Source organism: Lissotriton helveticus, chromosome 3_1 (genome assembly GCF_964261635.1).
Source record: "Lissotriton helveticus chromosome 3_1, aLisHel1.1, whole genome shotgun sequence".
NCBI lineage: Eukaryota > Metazoa > Chordata > Amphibia > Caudata > Salamandridae > Lissotriton > Lissotriton helveticus.
In genome coordinates this window covers 1,869,619,277-1,869,640,602 of record NC_136061.1, presented here as the reverse complement: position 1 = coordinate 1,869,640,602, position 21,326 = coordinate 1,869,619,277, and the positions used below count along the sequence as shown (strand labels likewise).

The following is a 21,326-nucleotide window of genomic DNA, read 5'->3' as shown; positions in this document are numbered from 1 at the left end:
TCTGTTTCATGCAGAAGAGTTAGTGGTCTTCTGTTATAAACCTTGAGGACCACCGTGTGGCCAAAATAAATATCTGAGGGCTAGTCGTTTTTTTAGATTCCAGGTGATTGGTGCTGCATTGCATTTCTGGCTGTACTAGGTATTTCCCCGCTGCATTCTTTTGTCCGCGTTCCTTGATGCCGACCTTGACGGACATAACTCGGCCCTCCTGGGGGCGAGCTGGAGGTTGACGCGGGCAGCGCTTCCCAGTAACACCGGGACTGGTGCGGCCAATTGAACTGTAACGATGCCCCTTGGGAGGAAACTACGAATGTTGTACTGACCGCAGAGCCCGAGCTAGCATGGCTGATGCCCGGTGGAGCTGTTTAGGCAGCTATAGAGGAGATTGGCTCTGGTTTCACCCCCTCAGCCATCACTTACCCAGCCTGACATTGGACATAGTTTTTCCTTGTCTCTCAGCTGTGTTCCCTTCCCTCCCCTGCCTCCTCCACAGTGATCCTAAGGCTGCCTCCCCCTTCCTGCCCTGTGTGGAACCATGGAGTCAGTTACATTATGGTTTTTGCATTGGATTTTTGTATTTCCCACCATTTTCAGATAATTGCTATAGGCTCCCGTGACCTGGGTCCTCCTTCTTGGCGGTTTCGACCGATCCTCATTTCTGCTGGTCTGCTCCTTTGTTCTTCTGACTGACCTTTTTCCTTTAGTCGACCCTCTCTCCCCCCTTAGGTCTCCAACACCCCTCCCTTCCTGTACTTTCACCGATACACGTGATGTTTTTTGAATTGTTTGTCCCCAGCCCGTTTGTTTGTTCGTTCACTTTGACTGTTTTGTCCCCCTGAAGTACTTTCCCCCTTGCCTGTCTGCCTGACTTGACATGCATCCCTTACCCCTTTTTACCATTCCCCCCTCTATCTTCCATGCCACATTGGACATGAGTCTTGACTATGCTAGGCGCTAATAACGCATGTTATTGTTTAATCACTGTTTTTTCTCCTATGTTATACTTTGCTCCTGTAACTTGTAACTCGCGGATCTTCATGTAAAGCGCTCTGATACCTCCGGGTCTAGCCAGAGCTATATAAAACTGTGCAAATAAAAATAAATAATAAAAACTGCCATGCAGAACCTTCCAAGCACACCTGTCACCTATATCACCTTTGACACTATCTCACTCGAATAGCGCTGTAGCATGGGGCGCTATGTCGAGGAATGCCTCTTCTGTCTTGCCACATCTGCTACAAACACAGGCCACATGTGGATATATCATATTCAATTTTACTGGTATAAGGTAGGGGTGTTGCAGGTAATTAAAAAGTGTTTTTTTAAAGCTTTCGCCTATGCACATGCTATCTTCCACTCACTATCCGTGAGTGGAGTGTCTAGATCTGTGTCCCAGTGTTGCCCGAGAACTTGTCTCTTTACCAAAATAATGTCCTCCCTGTCGTTCTCTTTTGCACATCTCTCCAGAAGCATCTTGTCTGATCGATCACAAACAACCACTTCATGGACCAACCCTCTCACCACTCGCTGCCTGCTCTCTATATCCACCCCACTGTTGATCTACCAAAGACCCACCAGCAGCTCGCTCTTCTTAACTTAATTTTACAGCATTTCTTGGGGGATACATTGCATATTAATCCATTCTCACACAGCTAATGTCGTCCTTTCTTTGGCATGTGCCCTATCTGCCCTGATCACTCCCAGTTCTGCTTCTTTTTGCAAGTTGATGAGTGTTACCTTGCTTTTTCCCTTGGTCTATTCACTTGTGCTCTTATCATGTTAGGATCACCATTTGCGCAGCTCCTCCTTTTAGCTTCTTTATGGTATGATCCATCAGTCCATAGGTCCTATTCCTTGTGTCTCCTTTTTCTTCAATCCCTGTATGAGCATAACCGCCGTAGCTGGGTTCCCCATAAAAAGGGGAAGAAGGGGAGCACGGAGGAGGGCGAGGGATGAGGAAATGGGGGAAGATCCGATGAAGTCTTTAAACATCTTTATTAAGTACACAAAGACACCCCAAATCCAGGGATCACAATCTGCATTGTTTCCATTTCATCAAGATCCATCTTTGTACCTGAAAAGACATCTGCATCTTTTCTACTTTTGCCCAAACAAATAGGTGAAATGTCAAGGCACCTTCCGAAGCCATCCTTCTGAGGTAAAATGCGTTCGTTTTTCAACCTTGCTCTTGCGCCTGCTTTATTGTAAGCATTGCCAACATTTTCCATGCATCCCACTTTACAACCACAAATGCATAAACACTTTCGACAACCTTTGAAATTAAAAACAGAAGATGTTTTATACTTGTGGTACAAGTATTATCTGAGAAATGCGTGGACTAAATTAGAAATAGAACATACACAAAATGCTCCTCAAGCTTTGGCATTTCAAAACGGATGTATGACGTTACAACGCATGCTTTTACTTCGCATGCCTTTACAACGCGGTTTTTACATCGCATACCATTACAACGCATAGCGCTTTTGGGTGTTGGATAGTGAATAGTTTAATTTACTATTCCAACTCCAGTCCCCGTGGACACTAGGGAAGGTTATTGGATAGTAAATTAACCTATTCCCTATCCTAGAGCGCTCCCCAGCGCAATGCGTTGTAATGGTTTGCGTTGTAATGACCGCGTTGTAATGGTAGTGCGTTGTAAAGTTTCGTTGTAAGTGATGTTTCCCTTTCAAAACGAGCTATTTGTGAGGAACTGCAGTGATTAAAATAAATTACAATCAAGAAACCTCAGCTGCTGAAGCATAGGTACCTTTATGTGGACTGTTGCTTAAGGAGGCACATTTCACTTTAAGAAGTCCAATCTCAATTCTCTGGGCAGTTGGAAGGCACTTCATTGATATGAGCACTTCTCCAACGGTGTCCTGAAAATAAACAGAGAGTTAGAGCACTATAAACAGAATCATAACATCACTCACCTACAATTCAGACTTGGGCCTCGGTTACAAGTGAGCAGGATGGTAGGCAGCTTCTGTGTTCCAGAAGCTGGAATAGCGCGCTCAGGTCCATAGTATTGCTAGCAACTGGCAGCAAATATAGCAAGGGTCTTTGACTTGCTTAGCTGTATCAGGGGAAAACAGTGGGGGTGCGATATTTATCACTCCGCTCAGGATTCTGCTGCCTGGCACACTCATACTTGAGCAGAACTTTTCCCTCGCCTTGAAATCAGGGCCTTAGTGGCTGTATCTCAGATACCAAGGAGCCTTGAGTGAGGTTGACCTAAAGATCAGAATAGCCAATACACCATGGCCTGTGCGTCCTGAGCAGAGGCCATATTAGGATAATTCACCTTAAGAACTTTCAATGTGCAAACAGTAAGGCAGGCTTAGGTCACTTTCTAGTTATAAAGGCGTCTCTTACATGTTCTGGACATCAGTTAAAAAAAATACAAGAGATTCTAATACAATATATTTCCGCAATATCAATATCTGCCTTAGCCGTTGTCCCTTCATTAATAGTTACCTCACCCGGTTGGGAACTTGATCTTCTGACTGAGATTAATCTTTAATCAAATGTATTGCCATTTTCAAAAGTACAAACGAGAACAATTAGCTTACATCATTTTTGGCATCACTTCTTGCATTTGTACAACATAATGATACTTTTAGAATTCAAATGTCTAGCCTGCTTCATTTGTCCCTGGATCCAGAAACATCACATTATTTGACTACATTTCACAAATCCAGTGGCGGCTGACATGATGAAGAGGTGGTGAGGTGGGTAGAAGGGGCACACGCAGGTGGGGAGGTTAATAATTTTAATTAAAAGCACTTACTTGCTGCTGCCGGCGTTGCACCTCGGCCTTCCTTGTCCCAGTAGGCACCTGGGAAGCATCAGACTCACTGTGCAATCCCTGTGCTGCTCTCATGCTATGAGAAAAGCACAGAGATTGGCCTGAGGGGGCTGAAATCACACTCTGCTCATGACAAGAGTCTGTGTTATTTCTCCAGCCCAGCTGTTCAATACTGCTGGATTGGAGAAACCCAAGTGTGCATGTGTGTTTGGCCAGCCTGAGAAGAGCATACAGCATTCCTCCTCCTCCCTCCCATGTCCCTATCCCGCCCCTCCCTGCACATGCTAGCTCAGAGCTGGCAAATGAAACAACCGTAAACTATCTTTTTATTTTCACCTGCTAGCTCTTAACAGTGGGGCCGTGCTCCTACGACATTGCAGAGGAGCCGCGCCTGCACATATCAGAAGACTATTTAAAATGTTGATCCACAATAGATCACTAAACAATTATGCTTAATCAAGTACTTCTATATCTTTCATCACTCAATGTCATATTGTGTTTTTTAGCTAATTCCAGTCCCACCTTCCCCTCCTACTATACCCAACAATGGACTTAACGAAACTAATCAACCAATATCCAGGCCCGGACTGGCCATAGCGGGCACCGGGCTTCCCCCGGTGCGCAGCAAGGGTGGGGGCCGGTTTTGAGCCCCTGGGTGTCGATTTTGTTACAGGGGCCGTTTTTGCAGCATAGTTGCAAAATCGGCCCTGCAACAAAATCGGTCAAAAACCGTCCCTAGCAAAGCGCTCGGCGGCACCCCCAACCCCCCCGAGTGGGGGGTGGAGGGGGAGAGTCAGGGGGGAGGGGGCGGCCGAGCACTTTGCCAGGGCCCGTTTTGGTTCCCAGTCCGGCCCTGCCAATATCTTACCAACCACCTCAGCAACCACCAGCTCTTCGATGCCACACAGTCCAGATTCAGGTCCAAACACAGTACAGTAACAGCACTCATTGCTTCTACAGATAACATCCTCATGGTCCTTGACATAGGAGACACAGCAGCCCTAATTCTGCTGGACCTCTCTACAGAATTTGATACTGTCTCACACACCATCCTTATCAGGCGCCTGCAGAAGACTGGCATCCAGGACCTACTCTCCACTGGATCAGCTCCTTCTTAATGGAAATAATTCAAGCTGATAGCCTGGCACCTTACACTTCGAAATGCCAAAAGCACATCTGCAGAGTACCTCAAGGCTCATTCCTCATCCCCGCCCTATGTAGCACATGCATGATCCTTCTAGCCAACGTCATCCCTGCACACAACATCAACATCCTCTCCCATGCAGAGGACATACAACTCATACTCTCTCTCTCAGACAAGGCCGCCAGCACAAGAAACAACTTCACCACCTGCATAACCAAAGTCGCTAACTGGATGAAAGTCAACTGTCTCAAATTCTACACCGACAAAACAGAAGTAGTAATCTTCGGTAAGAACACTTCACCATGGGACTCCAACTGGTGGCTGACGAAACCTGGACCCACACTCATACCCAAAACCCACGCCATGAACCCCAGAATAATCATCTTCAGCAAACTGGCCATGACTGCATAAGTCAACACCATCACTGCATCCTACTTTCACACACTCAAGATGCTCAGGAAGATCTTAAAAACTAATCCCAATCAACAATGGAAAAACTGTCTCTCCTGCTTTAGTGTCTAGCAAGTTGGATTTTTGGAACACCCTCTAAGCCGGGATCACCAAGCAACTCACTAGAAGACTACAAACCATCCTGAACTCAGCAGCCTGACTCATCTTCAAACTCCAACAAAAATTTCACCTCTCACTCGGGGAGCTACTCTGGCTCCCGATAAACAAATGTGCTCGGCTCAAACTCCTCAGATACATTCAAGGCACTACACAACTCAGGCCTGACCTACCTGAACAGTGGCATTTCCTTCCACCAACCACCCTGACACCTCCCCTCTGCAGAACTCCTACACACACATCCCACGCATATACAGAACCAGATCAGGAGGACGGGTGTTCTCTTACATAGCTCCTAAAGTGTGGACAAACTCCCACTCCACATCAGAGCCTCCTCCTCACTCCTTGAATTCCACAAGAAGCTGAAGACATAATTAAGCAACCTATTATAGGCAGAGCTAGGCCCACATACATGCTCAGTGCCAGGGTACCATCATGGGTGATGGTGCACTTTACAAATTCATGTCTAGTATCATATCTATCCCAGTGATCTATTGGCTTATTCTGCAGGGAGGTTTGGTGTGGGGTATTGTTCACGGCCATTTGTTGAGTTTATCCCATCTTCACGTATCTGCGGGGCCCACAGATTACAGGGATCTTTCTTCCTCTTTAAGTCTTGAATGAATGTCATCAACTCATGCCATGTATGAGGTAACAAGTATTCCTTGAGCCTTGTGTGAGTACTGACTCTCACTCAGTGCCAAGCATGTGACTATCTTTCCAAATTTGAAGTGGGGCACAAGACCCAGTTTGCAATTTTCAAATTAATATTAACACTTTCAACCCACAGCTGTCACCACTAGTGATCTCAACTCTTGCCAAAAATGCACAATTATTGGGCAGCTCCAAACCATATGAGAAAAAACTGTTGAAATCTACATCTAGGGTACTTAGTGGGTAGATTGTGCTTATTTTGCCTACTGTTATGTGGTGTTGTAGGCTCCATGCTGGTGATTAAACAGGATATACTGGAGTCTATTACAGAAAAATTATAGTGGCCTTCTAAGGCCTTTTCCCACTCCTTGCCGTGCAGGGCCCTGCAAAGGTTCATTATCTGTTTATCTTTCTAAAGCCCCAAAGAGACCATAGCTACCCCTATTAGTGTTCTGTATATATCTGTCATTACTTTTCTCTCTCTGCCCATCGTATGAAGAGTCTGACTATAGTCATGTGTTGGGGGTTCTTAGCTGATATTTCCCTATATCATGTGCATCCCTAATAACAGATCGGTATGTCTAAAGAACTGGCCCCTGGGGAGTCCGAATTCCTATGCCAACATTGCAAATGTAGCCAGTGTCCATCACCAAACATGTCAACCATCATAGCCATTTCGGGCAACTCCCAACACTGTTGTTCTCTGTTGGACTGAAATTATTTGTCTTGGTGTATACTCCGTAGTGGGATTGATGGTGTATATGGTTCAACAGTTTCGGAGGCAGTGGTGAGCAATATATATGTGCCGAGGACACTAGGATTGGACTTTTATATTTTCAATGTCGGTAAAAAAATCATGTATAGATGTGCCCATTAGCGCAAAATCATGGTCCTCATTCCACTGCGACCCACCAGCAACCTCAGTTTTCTCAGTGCAACTCTCCGCCTCCCTGCATTCTAAATAAGGTACAGTAAGAGCAGTGCTCAATTTGTAAAAAAAATATAAGTGCCAGGGCCCTCGTCAGGAGGGCACTGCATCTTTCACCATCCACTGCCTTGTCTAGCGCTACCAATGACACTACCAACACATCTACTAACCATCACACTCCTACATGCGTGACAAATTTGGACTATTTCAGGTACCCAAAGCGATAAGACTGGTTTGGACGGCATGTATTAGTACATTTTAATCTATATTAAATTAATAACTGTTGTGATTATCTCTAAATTAGACAAACAACGCCACCATGTGGCAAACTGTCATAGGTGCCGATGTTGACAATTAAGTCCCATTGCTGAGCCCTGGAAACCAACGGCTGAAATTAAGCTCTGCCTATGAGTGCATTTATGGCCACATGTACGACCATTTCATTTTGCAACTGGCAATTTGCAAGTCGCGAAATGAAATGTACTAATGTGTCTCAGATACATTTATCGATTCCCAAGGGGTCGCAAATGATCTACCTCATTAATATTCATGAGGCAGGTCCCAATTTGAGACTCATTGGGAATGGCCTGTAATCACATGGATGGGAGGCCTGCTGGGGTCAGCAGACCACCATGCCTGTGATTGCTTTTTAAATAAAACATATTTTTTTTAAATGCAGCCCGTTATTCTTGAAGGACTGTGGTATATAAATAAATAATACCGGATCTATTTTTGTCTAGGCATAGCAATAACAGATAGCTCAATAAATAAGAGTCAAGATTCGAGGTAGTAGGAGTTTGCAGGTTTAATACAGCATAAGGACAGGAACAGGACAACCTGCATAGGAATAGGATGGCAGAGCCTGACAGGGGGGTCCCGACAGCTGCCGGGCAGGATCTGGGATGAGCGCGCTAACATTTAATAACAATACACAATCATATATACTAAAACAGTTGCATTACAATACATACGTTAGGCGGAGCAGTGGGTGTGGTCAATAGCAGTCGCGAAAGATAAGGGTGAAAGTAGGTGTAACAGAGGCGTACACATAGACATGTGATGCAAACGTAACAGAATATGTCATGAATGGGGTGGAGACATGGAGGGGGCTACCTAAGGAGCCGGGACCTCTGACCTAATGGTGCGCGCAAACTGACAATGACGTGTTACTAGGAGAAGCTGGGGGCTATGAACTCTGTGCTAGGAGCAGAGACTGAAGTCTGGAGAGTCAGGAGAGTCAGGGCGACATGTACCTAAACAGTATCTAGTATCTGATGTTTAGAGAACATGTTGATAGAATCCAAAAGTTATCGGGGTAAAGGCGAACAGACTCTAAGACTGGAGCATGCATTATTCTACATGTAGTGCGTGATGAAGAATATTAAATGATCATTAATACAGTATTTCTCCAACATGGAGATGTAAAGGCTAGACTATGATGGTAACTATTGATGCAGTTCAGTAGCTTAGGAATGCAGAGAAGGAGGACTGAACTGATAACTGGAATCATAACATACTCTTGGCAGACTCAGAGGCAGAGCCAGGCTGAGCCGGGCACTGCGAGGCAGGAAGTAAGTGAAGGGTCAGGAACACAGGTGGGGGCTGTATCGCTCCTCAGCGAGGCTCAGGAGACAGGAGCTGAATCTGGTGTCCAGGCCCTTTTGAGGCCTAGGAACGGGGACTTTATAATGAAATAACGTGCACACTGAGAAACGTGGCAACGTAGCTTTACATAGGCCTGATATTCGTAGTATTCACGAGAACTGGAAACTGGCATACTAGAGGTGGACACAACTGTAATTGCGTCATTAATCGAACATGGGGAATACATATGCATATTAATCATGCACACATAACATAAGATGGAGGACGCGTAGTGACACAGAACATGGCAAAATTTACTTTTCCACATTCCCTCCTTGTCACTACGTTTCCATCAGGAAACATCAATATTCATGATACCATCTATCATTTCATACAGTATCATTTGCTCGTCTCGAATTTTCTGGGAACGGGTTTTAGAACGGGACTTGGGACTAGGAAGACAAGAGGTAGCACAAATGCCGCAAATCGCAGGGCCACATTGTATACAGAGGCAGCAGCTGAATATGATCGCTACTGCAATACCTAGAAAGGACAAGACTTTCCATCCCCAAGCGGAAATTATATTCCAGAACCAACCGGACCATGTCCAGGTGCCTGGATCTTGGTGTAACAGATGGGCAATTTTATGGAGTCTGGTTATAGCTGAATAAACAGACGGTGCGTTATTTGGAATGAAAATGCAGCAACTAGATCCGATGACTCTACAGGCCCCGCCCCTATCGGCCAATATGACGTCAAGGACGAGACGATTCTGTAAAACGACAAATCTCATAGCAGATTGCTCTTCAGTTAAGTTACCTAGAGCAGAGGCAGTCTCATTGACTACTGCTTCAAGGGTTCTGGTTAATCTACGAATTAGCTTACTATTCTGGATAGGTCCTATAAAGAAGAAGAAACCTCTATTGAAATCTGTATACTGTTCTAGAGCAGTTTCAGTATAATCGACAATGGGGGAATCCCTTCTATGTCTAATGTGTACTAGATGTGTGTTTCTATGATAATCAGATGGAGCTAGGAAAACAGGTGGCAGTAGGAAGGCAATGTAACAGGTTCCCTCCCAATCGAGGGGCAGACGAACATATGCGGTCTGACCACAAATAAAATAAGAATGGCGTGAAGCTTTGAAAATAGATTTCCCACTGTCACTATATTTGACAATAGTAGTACAATCACTATGTCCTACATGTACGGAACCATTATTTCTAACACATAATTCGCCTTTGACTGGTAGTACTGAAATAGCAGGTAAGTCTGGAGTGGAATCAGACTGAACATTCAGGACCATGAAATTCGAAGAATAATTACCTAAATTCTAAACTTCGTTTTCTAGATCTAACCCTGTTCTGTGGGGAAGACCTTGCTTGTCTGGGAAACATGTACTGTTAAGAAAAGACATATCTGTTGAGGATGACGTTAACGTGGACCATGCTCCACACGAACCATTATGTGAAAATGGATAAGGGAAGAGTGGCAGAACTCCCTTCGGGGTCTGGAAAGGGGGGAGTCGACCACACACCCAACAATTAGTGGCATTGCTGGTCTGGTGTGAATAATGTAACATGCGGATAAAAGAATTGTTACGCATAGCGAGGCGGTAAGAGAGTTCATGAGGAGGCAGATCACTAAACGTGTGCTCTACTGTAACATTATTAGAAGACTTATTTACATGAGAAACTGGAAAATACAGATAAAACGCATAACTGGTGCAGGAAATCATAATACTGAGAAATAATATGAAACATAGAAAAACGATACATCGGATTGAGTTTTGACTAACTCTCTCACTATGGGGGTCTATTTTATACATGTCAGAAACCGGTCTAACCGTTTCACCTAGGGGAGGACTTAGACAATGAAACTGGCTGACTTATTTTACTAGACCTTAATTTCTTCTTATACTCCTGTTGCGGAGTTTTCTCTAACAGGGAGGGTGCAGTATCATTGTCTTTTGCGGGACAGTCCTTAAGAATAGTACTTTGGCAGTCCTTTAAATCCTCGGAAATGTTCTTTGATACTGGTTTCAATCCATAAAATTTCTTGATGTGCGAAAGATGCACCCAGCCTTTGCGTCCCTCCAACTTCACGGCTGTGCGGGTGGCCAGGAGGACCTGTCGGGGCTCCTTCCAGCGAGGCTCCAGCGGACTTGAACGATCGAAATTTCGCACTAGGACCATGGATCCGGGAACGATTTCATGCGGTGCCACCTCGGTATTGTCTGGAAATGCGGCGGCAACCTGTGAACGACAAGAGTTGAGGGCAGACATCAAGGAAGCTAGGTAATCTGTCAGCATATTACTTGAAACATCGGTAATACTTCGGGGTCTAGGAGTACCCCACATGTTAGGGGGGCGGCCGAAAACGACCTCATACGGGGACAGACCTGATCTGGAATGTGCGACCATGCGCATATAGAACAGGGCAACTGGCAGAGCTATGAGCCAGTCCACACCTTTCTCTTGACAAACTTTTGCAATTCGAATTTTCAGGGTCTGATTATGTCTCTCTACGAGACCGGCTGCTTCAGGATGGCGTACACAATGGAACTTCCACCGGTACCCTAACAAAAGGGAAACATGCTTCATGAGTTCAGATGAGAATGGCTGGCCGTTGTCAGAATATACGACCCTAGGGAGTCCGTAACGGGGGAAGAACTCACGAACCAACTGCTTGGCAGTGGTCGCGGCTGTGTAATCTGGGACTGGATATGCCTCCGTCCACCTGGACAAAGCGCATACAACTACAAGGACATACTTGAAACCTCGACATCGCTCCATCTGAATATAATCCATCTGGAGGACTTCAAAAGGGTGGTCAGGGGGCTGGAATCCACCTTGTTCCACCGGGACACTTTTACCTGGATTAAACTGGCAACATATCATACAGGTACGGACTTTCTGCTTGGCTGCAGCTCGTAAATGCTTGTTGAACCAAATATTCTGGATACTGTCTAACATAGCTTTTTCTCCTAAATGCGCTGGACTATGTGCGGTATTAATAATGACTTGAACCATAGAGTCGGGGAGAAACCATGTGGCTCTACCCTTCGTTAACCATCCTTGATCTGTCTGTACCCCTCCTTGTTCGGACCATTTCTTGATTTCATCGAGAGTAGCATGTAACTGGATATCTATGACATCTTGAGTAGGGTCTTTAACTGTCATACATGTAGTCGGATCTGGAGTGTGTGTCTGTGTCGGATTAACTGTAGTGTCTGGGGTCTGAGCTGTAAGCTTGGCTGTGCGATCTGCTAGATCATTACCTTGGGAAATAGTGTCAGTAACTTTCGTATGTGCTTTGCACTTCATGATAGCAATGGATGTCGGTAAATGTATGGCATCTAACAGAGCTTGAATAAGGAGACCATGCTGAATCTTGGTTCCATGAGAAGTCATGAAACCTCTCTCTTGCCAGAGCACTCCGAAGTCGTGTACAACTCCAAATGCGTAACGTGAATCGGTGTAAACATTAACTTTCAGGTTCTTGGCGTGTATGCAGGCTTGAGTCAGAGCAACTAGCTCTGCTGCTTGAGCAGACAGGGTGTCAATGCGGTGTGTTTCAATAACTTCAGTGTCAGTAGTCACTGCATACGCGGCTACTAGTTCTCCTGTACTAGTTCTCATGCATGAACCATCCACATAAAGTGTCAGGTCGGGATCTGGTAATGGAATATCTGTCAGATCTTGTCTTGGCTTTGTCATGATGTTGACTACTTCCACACAGTCGTGTGTGGCAGAATTCGAAGTAACTGACGGTAACAATGTAGCAGGATTTAAAACGTTGCAGCGTCTGATTTCTATGTGTGGCTGGAACAGTGTCAATTCATAACCTGTTAAACGTGCAATTGTCAAGTGCTGAGTTTGTGTTCGGTTTAAAAGAACTTCCACGGAGTGTGGAACTTGTACTGTCAGGGAATGTCCTAATACTATGGAATCACTTTGTCTGATAGCTAGTGCTGTGGCTGCAACTGACTTGAGGCACGCAGGCAGAGCCTGGGCTACAGGATCTAATGTGCTCGAAAAATAAGCACAGGGCTTGTATTGTCCTGCTTGATCTTGTGTGAGGACAGATAATGCTGTACCTTCGCGTTCTGTGACGAAAAGTGTAAAAGACTTACTGTAGTTCGGTGTTGCTAGAACTGGGGCTTGACATAGGGCTTTCTTTAACTCATTGAAACTGAGTGTATGTTCAGATGTCCAAGGGAGGACAGTCGATACGGCTGCCTCCTGTGTCGTTAACTGTATCAGTGGCTTGGCTAGAAATGCATACTGAGGAATCCATTGTCTGCAATAAGAAGTAAGGCCAATAAAAGCACGTACCTCCTTCTGGGTCTTGGGCTGGGGAAGACTCGCTATTAACTGGATACGGTCTGGTGTCAACTGCCTACCCCTCTTGGACAGTAAGTGTCCTAAGTAGACCACTTGCTGGACACAGAATTGAAGCTTCGAAGGGGACACCTTGTGTCCCATCTCGGCTAGGAAATACAAGACTGTAAGGGATGCTCGCTCGCAAGCACATTCAGAACGGGCTGTGATCAGGAGATCATCGACATACTGGAGCAGGGCAGTGTCAGTTGGCATGTGAATGTTGTCTAGTTGTCTCTTGAGTGCTTGACTGTAAATACTAGGACTTTCTGTGAAACCTTGAGGAGCGCGTGTGAACATATAGCTCCTTCCATTTAAACAAAATCCGAAAAGAAACTGGCTGTCTGGATGAATGGGAACACTGAAAAACGCGTTCTTGAGGTCTATGACTGAAAAAAATGAGGCTTCAGAATCAATGGCTGTCAACAGGGAAGAGATATCTGGGACAACTGGGTACTGGGGAATAATACATTTATTAAGTTCTCGAAGATCAATCACTAATCGATATACTGGAGGTGCATTCGGATCAGTACGTTTCATGACAGGAATGATCGGAGAATTACATACATTGGAGTCAGTTTCTACAACTACTCCTTGAGCGATGAGCTCGTCAATAATTTTGGATAAGGCTGCTACAGCCTCAGGTGGCAATCTGTACTGTCTTATTCGTGGCAGGACTACACCTGGCTTGAGAGTCACACGATGGGGTGTGATTTGCATAAAGCCAACATCAGTTGGACCTTGCGCCCATAGATGCTGCGGAACATTAGACAATCTTGGATCAAAATCTCGTAATACATAGTGACCCTTGAAGTCACGTAGGAACAATCGTATTCCCTCTGGGGAACAGCATATAACTGCACCTAACTCTTTCAGTGTCTTAATGCCTAATAGATTTTCTGGACATGACTTAGTAAGTAACAGATCAGTAGTGCGGGACAATGGACCTACTTCTAGAGTAACTGGCTTTGATATTTCATTTACAATAGGTTTTCCTGAAAATCCAAGGGAAACATTTCTTGAGCCTGAGAGCGGAGCCCCTGGAACTTCGGCGTGACTTATAGTGGTCCTACTTGCCCCTGTATCAATCAAAAACTTTCTGTCTTTCCCTAATACTTGACTATGAACATAGGGACCTTCTTGATCTACAGGTATCTCGATGAGAGGCAAGCCTACCTCCCTCTCTAGGCTGTTTCATGAATATGGCTGATACTCTGGATACTCGGACTGAGCATACTGGTACATCTGCTGTGTAACATGCTGTGTTGCAGCGATGGGTTGCGGTGCTGTAACTGTCTGTGGTGCATTCTGTGACTGAGGAGTCTGTGTAACTTGTTCTTGTCTAGGCGGACGTGGTCTTTCTTTAGTCTTACCGGTAGCTATGTTGTGTTTCAGAACTGCACACTCGTTTATAAAATGACCTGGCTGTTTACAATAATTGCAGTTTCCTTTAACGGGAGCTGCAGGATGACTGGCTTGATTCGAACCCCTTTTCTGACTGTCTTGAGGAACGGATTGTGCAACTAGTACTTTCATTTTCGTGTCTTTCATACGTTTCCTTTCATGTTCTTGCTCTTCTCTGATTCTATTCTGGTGATATTGAAGCATCTGTAACATCTGGGACGGGGTATTAGCTTGCCAGGTACTTTCGACTTTCAAAACTCGGTTTTTAATTTGTGGACTTGAATTCTCGACTAATTTAGTAACAAAAAGATGAGGGTATGATTCGCTACTTGTCTTGAGGCCACTGTTTATGGTAAAACATTTCTCAAATCTGGAATAATAATCACTAATATCTTCATCTTGTTTCTGTTTACAGGCTGAGATTGCATCCCAGTCTTCTTTTCTAGTTGTCAATAACCTAGGCAAAACTTGTATTAATAATTCTGGTAATTCTTTACATTTATCTCCAAGACCGGTACCTGGTACTCGTGCCTTATCTTCGGCTTCTAGAACTGCCCAATCGATCTTTTTCTCTCCCACCTCCCATTCTTTTTCTTTGAGTTTCTCATATACCCCTGCGGGCAACAAGACTTTTAACATTTTAATGATATCTGGATACGTGTATTCTCCCATACGGAGCATGTCTTTTAATTCTCGGTGGAACCCTGCTGGATCTTTATCATGACAGGGAATTAACTTTTTCATCTCTAGGAGTTCCATCTTTGTGATCGGGGTGTAAACAAACACTCGTTGCATCTCACCACCGTCTGTCTTAATTGGATGTACTTCTCGTAACGGATTCTGTCTGTCTATGTAAAAGGGTTTACTTTCTGGGGGTGAGACATGAACAAAATGTGGGTTCAGAAACGTTCTGTATTTGTGGCGCTGTTCTAGAATGACACTAATTAAATCGGTACCTAAACCTTTCCATCTATACTGGAGTAACTCGTTCAGAACATCGTGTAACGGACCTGGATCAGAATGTTGACCCTCATACAATGTAATGAGGTGCTGGATCATATACATACCCACCAGTCGCTGCTCGGCTGGGGGCAATTTCAGAAACATTTGTGCCACTATTTCGTCTGGAAAAGTGGTAGAATCAGTAATCCATCGGACTGCTGATCGGACTAGTTCTTGTTCATGCATAGTACTTAACTCGCTATAACCGATTCGTGATTTCAGAATGTGATCGGTAGCTTGAAATACTTGTTCCAGAGAACCTTGTTCTGGTGCTGGATGATGAAAAATTGACTTGTGTTCTAGGCGCAAATGGCGATCTGGAAATCTAGATTTTCCTACATACGCTATTCTGTCGGGATTCTCGTCCTCTACCTCTTCTGTAGAAGAGTCATTTTCTTTCTCGCTTACTTGTGCTTCTTTACGTTGTTCGTGTATCCTTATTATTTCTTTACGAATCTTCTTGTACATACTCTCTATACTACTGATGGTCTTATGCTTACCCTCGGCTATATTATCACTCCACCTTGTCAGGACTTTCATTTCGGCTCGATCTTTGGTCGGATAATCTTGTTCCCTTATTAGACAATTAATCAGAAACTTTAATATCATGAGCTGGACTTCAACTTTTCTTTGGCACATGACGTCACTAATACTTTCTGGATCATTCCCTGTACGGATGAAACGATATATTCTGTCTAGATCTTCTTTCATATCTGGTAGGGTGACTAGATACTCGGTCACCTTTCTCACGCGTAATGAATATAAAACCATATTATCCTCGCCTGGGACTGGATCATAGCCACATTCGGTAAGGGCTTTTCTTATTTCTGCAACAGACTGATACCTGGGCGTACGCTGTGACGCTTGTGCATGTAATTCGGCTAACGTTAAACGCTTGTGTGGCGGCGGGGTTCCTGGAGGACCTCCCCCTGCGGCCCCTAAACTAGAGTCGTCTACTGATGCTCTTCGTCCTGGCAGAGTGGGAAATGGAAATGCAGGCTGGACTTGTGTGGCGGGCTGGACCGGGGGTACCGTAACAGGTACTCCGGTGTCTGGAGGAGCGGGAAGTGCCTGATTTACAGGGACTGGCGGAGCAGGAACAGGATTTGCATATTCTGGGACTGTGTCGTCCAAATAGGACGAAATGAAAATATCAGCTGCGGTCGGTTTGTGACGTAGCTTGGTCGGAACTAATGGTGGCGGAAAATTACTGGATGCCTCTGGGGTCGCTTTTGGCAAGCCCTCGGCAAGAAGGGGATACATACCCTTAATAAGAGCATGCCTCTGTCTGTCTGACTGTTCGGTTTTAACTCGTTCACCAATCTCGATTAATTCCCTTTCTTGGGCTCGTTCTAAGGATTCTCTACTTAATTCTGACTTTCTGATTTCTTTTTCGGTTCTTTTATGAGATTCTTTGCGCCATAACTCAATGGCATCTTTCTGTGACTGTCTGGCTTTCTTTTTCCATAATGCTTCTTCTACTCTCATGATGCACTCGGCATCCCATGTACCCGATACGGGCCATCTATACTTTTCCTCTAACTGTTTGGTATACTCTACCCATAAATCTAGATACAATATGGCGCTTATGCCATGCTTCTGATACATGAAATGACCTGGACTGTCCCTAGGCGGAACAGGAACTGCTGCTTCTAGCAGACCTTTTCTGGTTTTTAACTGACGCAGTTTTGAAAATAGCGGCATGACTGAACTATAATCTGGACACAACACAATACACAATAAACACGATAATTACTTCACACTCATACCACGACATTAAAATACATGAATAATATTCAGAATAACAGTTCGAACAGAATACTACCTGGAATACGGGAAACAGAATACATGAATTTTCTCGAGAACAGAACTGACTAGAACAGAAACTAGATGCACTGCTGAAACAGTACGAAACTTACCGGTCTCATACAGAGACACGTCAGGACCCGCATCCACCGAAGTGGACACTTCGTTTTGTGGGTCTGTGTACCACCAACCCACGGACCAGAGTCAATTAGATTGACCCTGTCTAGATACTACCCCAGCAACGGTACTCACCGGGCAGCAAGAACGGAAGGCCTCGGACTGGACTGGACTGCTTCGACGCCGGACGGACGAACTTCGAACTTCTGTTACGGGTGGGCCTCCGGATACCTCGGACCTTGGACTCTCGGCTTGGGCTCTGGTCGGGACTCGCCGCGTTCCTCCACCGCCTCGTCTGGATGCTGGACCGCCTCCTCCGTCTCCTCCGTGGGCCTGAGGGATACTTGAAGCAGAAATATCTGCACGTGCACGGTATGGTTCCGTCACGGCTGCAGAGGGTCAGGGGGCCGGCGTGGCTTCACCGGCGCGTGGGGAAAGGGCAAGTCCCTGTTCGGGCGCCATTATGTGGTATATAAATAAATAATACCGGATCTATTTTTGTCTAGGCATAGCAATAACAGATAGCTCAATAAATAAGAGTCAAGATTCGAGGTAGTAGGAGTTTGCAGGTTTAATACAGCATAAGGACAGGAACAGGACAACCTGCATAGGAATAGGATGGCAGAGCCTGACAGGGGGGTCCCGACAGCTGCCGGGCAGGATCTGGGATGAGCGCGCTAACATTTAATAACAATACACAATCATATATACTAAAACAGTTGCATTACAATACATACGATAGGCGGAGCAGTGGGTGTGGTCAATAGCAGTCGCGAAAGATAAGGGTGAAAGTAGGTGTAACAGAGGCGTACACATAGACATGTGATGCAAACGTAACAGAATATGTCATGAATGGGGTGGAGACATGGAGGGGGCTACCTAAGGAGCCGGGACCTCTGACCTAATGGTGCGCGCAAACTGACAATGACGTGTTACTAGGAGAAGCTGGGGGCTATGAACTCTGTGCTAGGAGCAGAGACTGAAGTCTGGAGAGTCAGGAGAGTCAGGGCGACATGTACCTAAACAGTATCTAGTATCTGATGTTTAGAGAACATGTTGATAGAATCCAAAAGTTATCGGGGTAAAGGCGAACAGACTCTAAGACTGGAGCATGCATTATTCTACATGTAGTGCGTGATGAAGAATATTAAATGATCATTAATACAGTATTTCTCCAACATGGAGACGTAAAGGCTAGACTATGATGGTAACTATTGATGCAGTTCAGTAGCTTAGGAATGCAGAGAAGGAGGACTGAACTGATAACTGGAATCATAACATACTCTTGGCAGACTCAGAGGCAGAGCCAGGCTGAGCCGGGCACTGCGAGGCAGGAAGTAAGTGAAGGGTCAGGAACACAGGTGGGGGCTGTATCGCTCCTCAGCGAGGCTCAGGAGACAGGAGCTGAATCTGGTGTCCAGGCCCTTTTGAGGCCTAGGAACGGGGACTTTATAATGAAATAACGTGCACACTGAGAAACGTGGCAACGTAGCTTTACATAGGCCTGATATTCGTAGTATTCACGAGAACTGGAAACTGGCATACTAGAGGTGGACACAACTGTAATTGCGTCATTAATCGAACATGGGGAATACATATGCATATTAATCATGCACACATAACATAAGATGGAGGACGCGTAGTGACACAGAACATGGCAAAATTTACTTTTCCACAGGACAATGGGATGTATTCAATTTTTCCTTTTTATTTTTTAAAAGTAGGCAGTGGTCTGTGGGATCACTGCCTGCTCTTAAAAATCTTTTCTCTACTATTCACAAAGAGGAAAGAGTCCCCTCGGGACCTCTTTCCATTTGCGACTGGCTTACCACCTACTTAAAGTAGGAGGCAGACTGAGATTGTTTTGCGAATGCATTTTGGTTGCAAAACAAATGTACATGACACTGCGACTCGCTATTAGGAAGGGACACCCTTGGCACGTCCCTTCCTAATAGAAAGTAGCAAACCCTATTTTACAAGTAGGTAATAGGTTGCCAACTCCCAGAATAAGGGTAGTACATGTCAAAAGCCATTTTAGCAGTTGCAAACGGCGTGAATCTACATTTGCGACTGCTGAAAATGGTCGTTCATGTGCCTCTAAGTTCCTTAAAAGTTTTCTTAAGAATACTTATTGGTATGTTCATGAAATACCAGAGGAGTAGAGCCCAGCATCACCATTTTAGAGCATGCAATTCTCCCTGCCACACCTAATGGAAGGGATTTCCAGAAGGAGATTTGTGACATTAGTGCTACAATTGTGCTTTTAAGGTTTAGTGTCATACATTATATCTTTTCCCACAGAAAAACTAAATGTAACTATTTCCCATATAATCATCTCTCCTCCTGGCCTGCTCATCTCCTCCAACAGGCCTGCTCTAACTATGTAAAAACAGGGGAGCCTCATTTATGAAAAGTGTTGCATCGCTGCGTGAAAACAGCGATGCAGCACTTTTCAGTGCGCCCTTCTTGCAACACCATGGCCGTATTTACTGTACAGCGCTCCATGTCGCAAGGATTTACAGATGCGTCGGTATTCCTGACGTATCTGTAGGCGCAAAAGTGGTGCATTGTTGGAGTGTGTCTGAAAACAGACACAACTCCAGCAAAGTGTACTTTCACATGGGGCTTGCCCCATGTGAAAGGGCCTGAGTCAGTTTTACGCCAATTGTGAGGCAGGCGTAAGGATTTGAGACAGTGGTATTCTAGAAGTGTCGCAGTCAAATCTCATAGATTTCACAGCAACACTTCTACAACCCTTTTTTGCGGGGGAACGTCCACCCTGCATACATTATACCTGACACAGGTATAATGTAGAGCAGTGGTTTACAAAGTGACAAATCTGCTTAGGTGCGTCACTTTGTAAATATGTCGCAGTGTGGCGCATATTTTATGCCGCCAGTGAGTCACAAAAAGGGACGCACCGGCAGTGCAAGGGGCTCATAAAGAAGCCCCAGGAATTCGACCAGTTGACCCAGAATCCCGATACAGCCCTGAAGCCCCACGACGGGGATGCACATCAGTCCTCGTACATTATAAGTAAAAAAGAAAATCTGCACAGTGTTAGACGCTGAGTTAGACGCTTTTCAAACATTTCTATTTCCATAGATCAGACAGAGTTGACACCACTGCAAGTGCTCTCAGCTTGTCACCTGCTCTAGGAAGGGGGTCACTGACATGCCTTTCATTTCTTGGCATGCGGGTCCCTTGAATTTGCACCATCATCTTTTCCGAAATGGTCAAATTTGTTTGGATCTATACTTCCTATCGGGGTTCTCATATTAATCTGCCCCGTATCAGGCTTCTTTTGCTCTAGTGAAAAAATAGGTGAGCTGGTCCAGTTACTTTCTGCTTGGCTGGGAATAATAGAGCATAACTTTGACCCAGAGCTCTAAATTTGTGTTTCACTCCGAGGACAGATGATCTCTAGTACTGAACGGCTATGGTATAAGTAAGAAAGATCATCACATTTCCGTTAGCCACTATGAAATATTTAGCTTCCTTACTTCCGACAGGACCAGGTTTCTGTCCTTGCAGTGTGGGTGTTTGATCAGCATCAGACTGTGGTTAGAGCCTAGGGGTAGTTTATGGGCTGGGATCCAATGAATCCCCAAATATACTACCAGAGCAGACTACCTTAGTCTCAAGGGCTTCTCTGAAGGCTGCTATGGCTTCTAATATTTTGTCCAATTTGCCAACGTTTTTTTGTAGGTTTCACTGAGTCGGTGCCAGATTATGTGGGTCATCTTCACCAGAAAAACGATGTTTGACTATTTCCCATTGCAATGGGCCTCACTCTTTACCTTAGCTCACTTGCTACTACTTTTTAGGTCAAAGCCTACCAGACCGCACAGCTGTCCGTTATGCTAACGACATCTTGGTAACATTCGTAAAGCTTCTCTGGGAATACATTCCACCCATTGTTTACTATTG

At 45.0% G+C, this 21,326-nt stretch overlaps 1 protein-coding gene across 2 annotated transcripts in view; it reads right to left on the bottom strand.

Moving 5' to 3' along the window:
* Positions 1-21,326, bottom strand: part of LOC144823927 (synaptotagmin-5-like) — a 423,013-nt gene that overhangs the window by 25,159 nt on the left and 376,528 nt on the right. For both annotated transcript variants that reach the window (XM_078682846.1, XM_078682848.1), the window contains exon 6: positions 2,768-2,879. In XM_078682846.1, the coding sequence (XP_078538972.1) occupies positions 2,768-2,879 (112 nt within the window). The remainder of the gene's footprint in view (positions 1-2,767; positions 2,880-21,326) is intronic.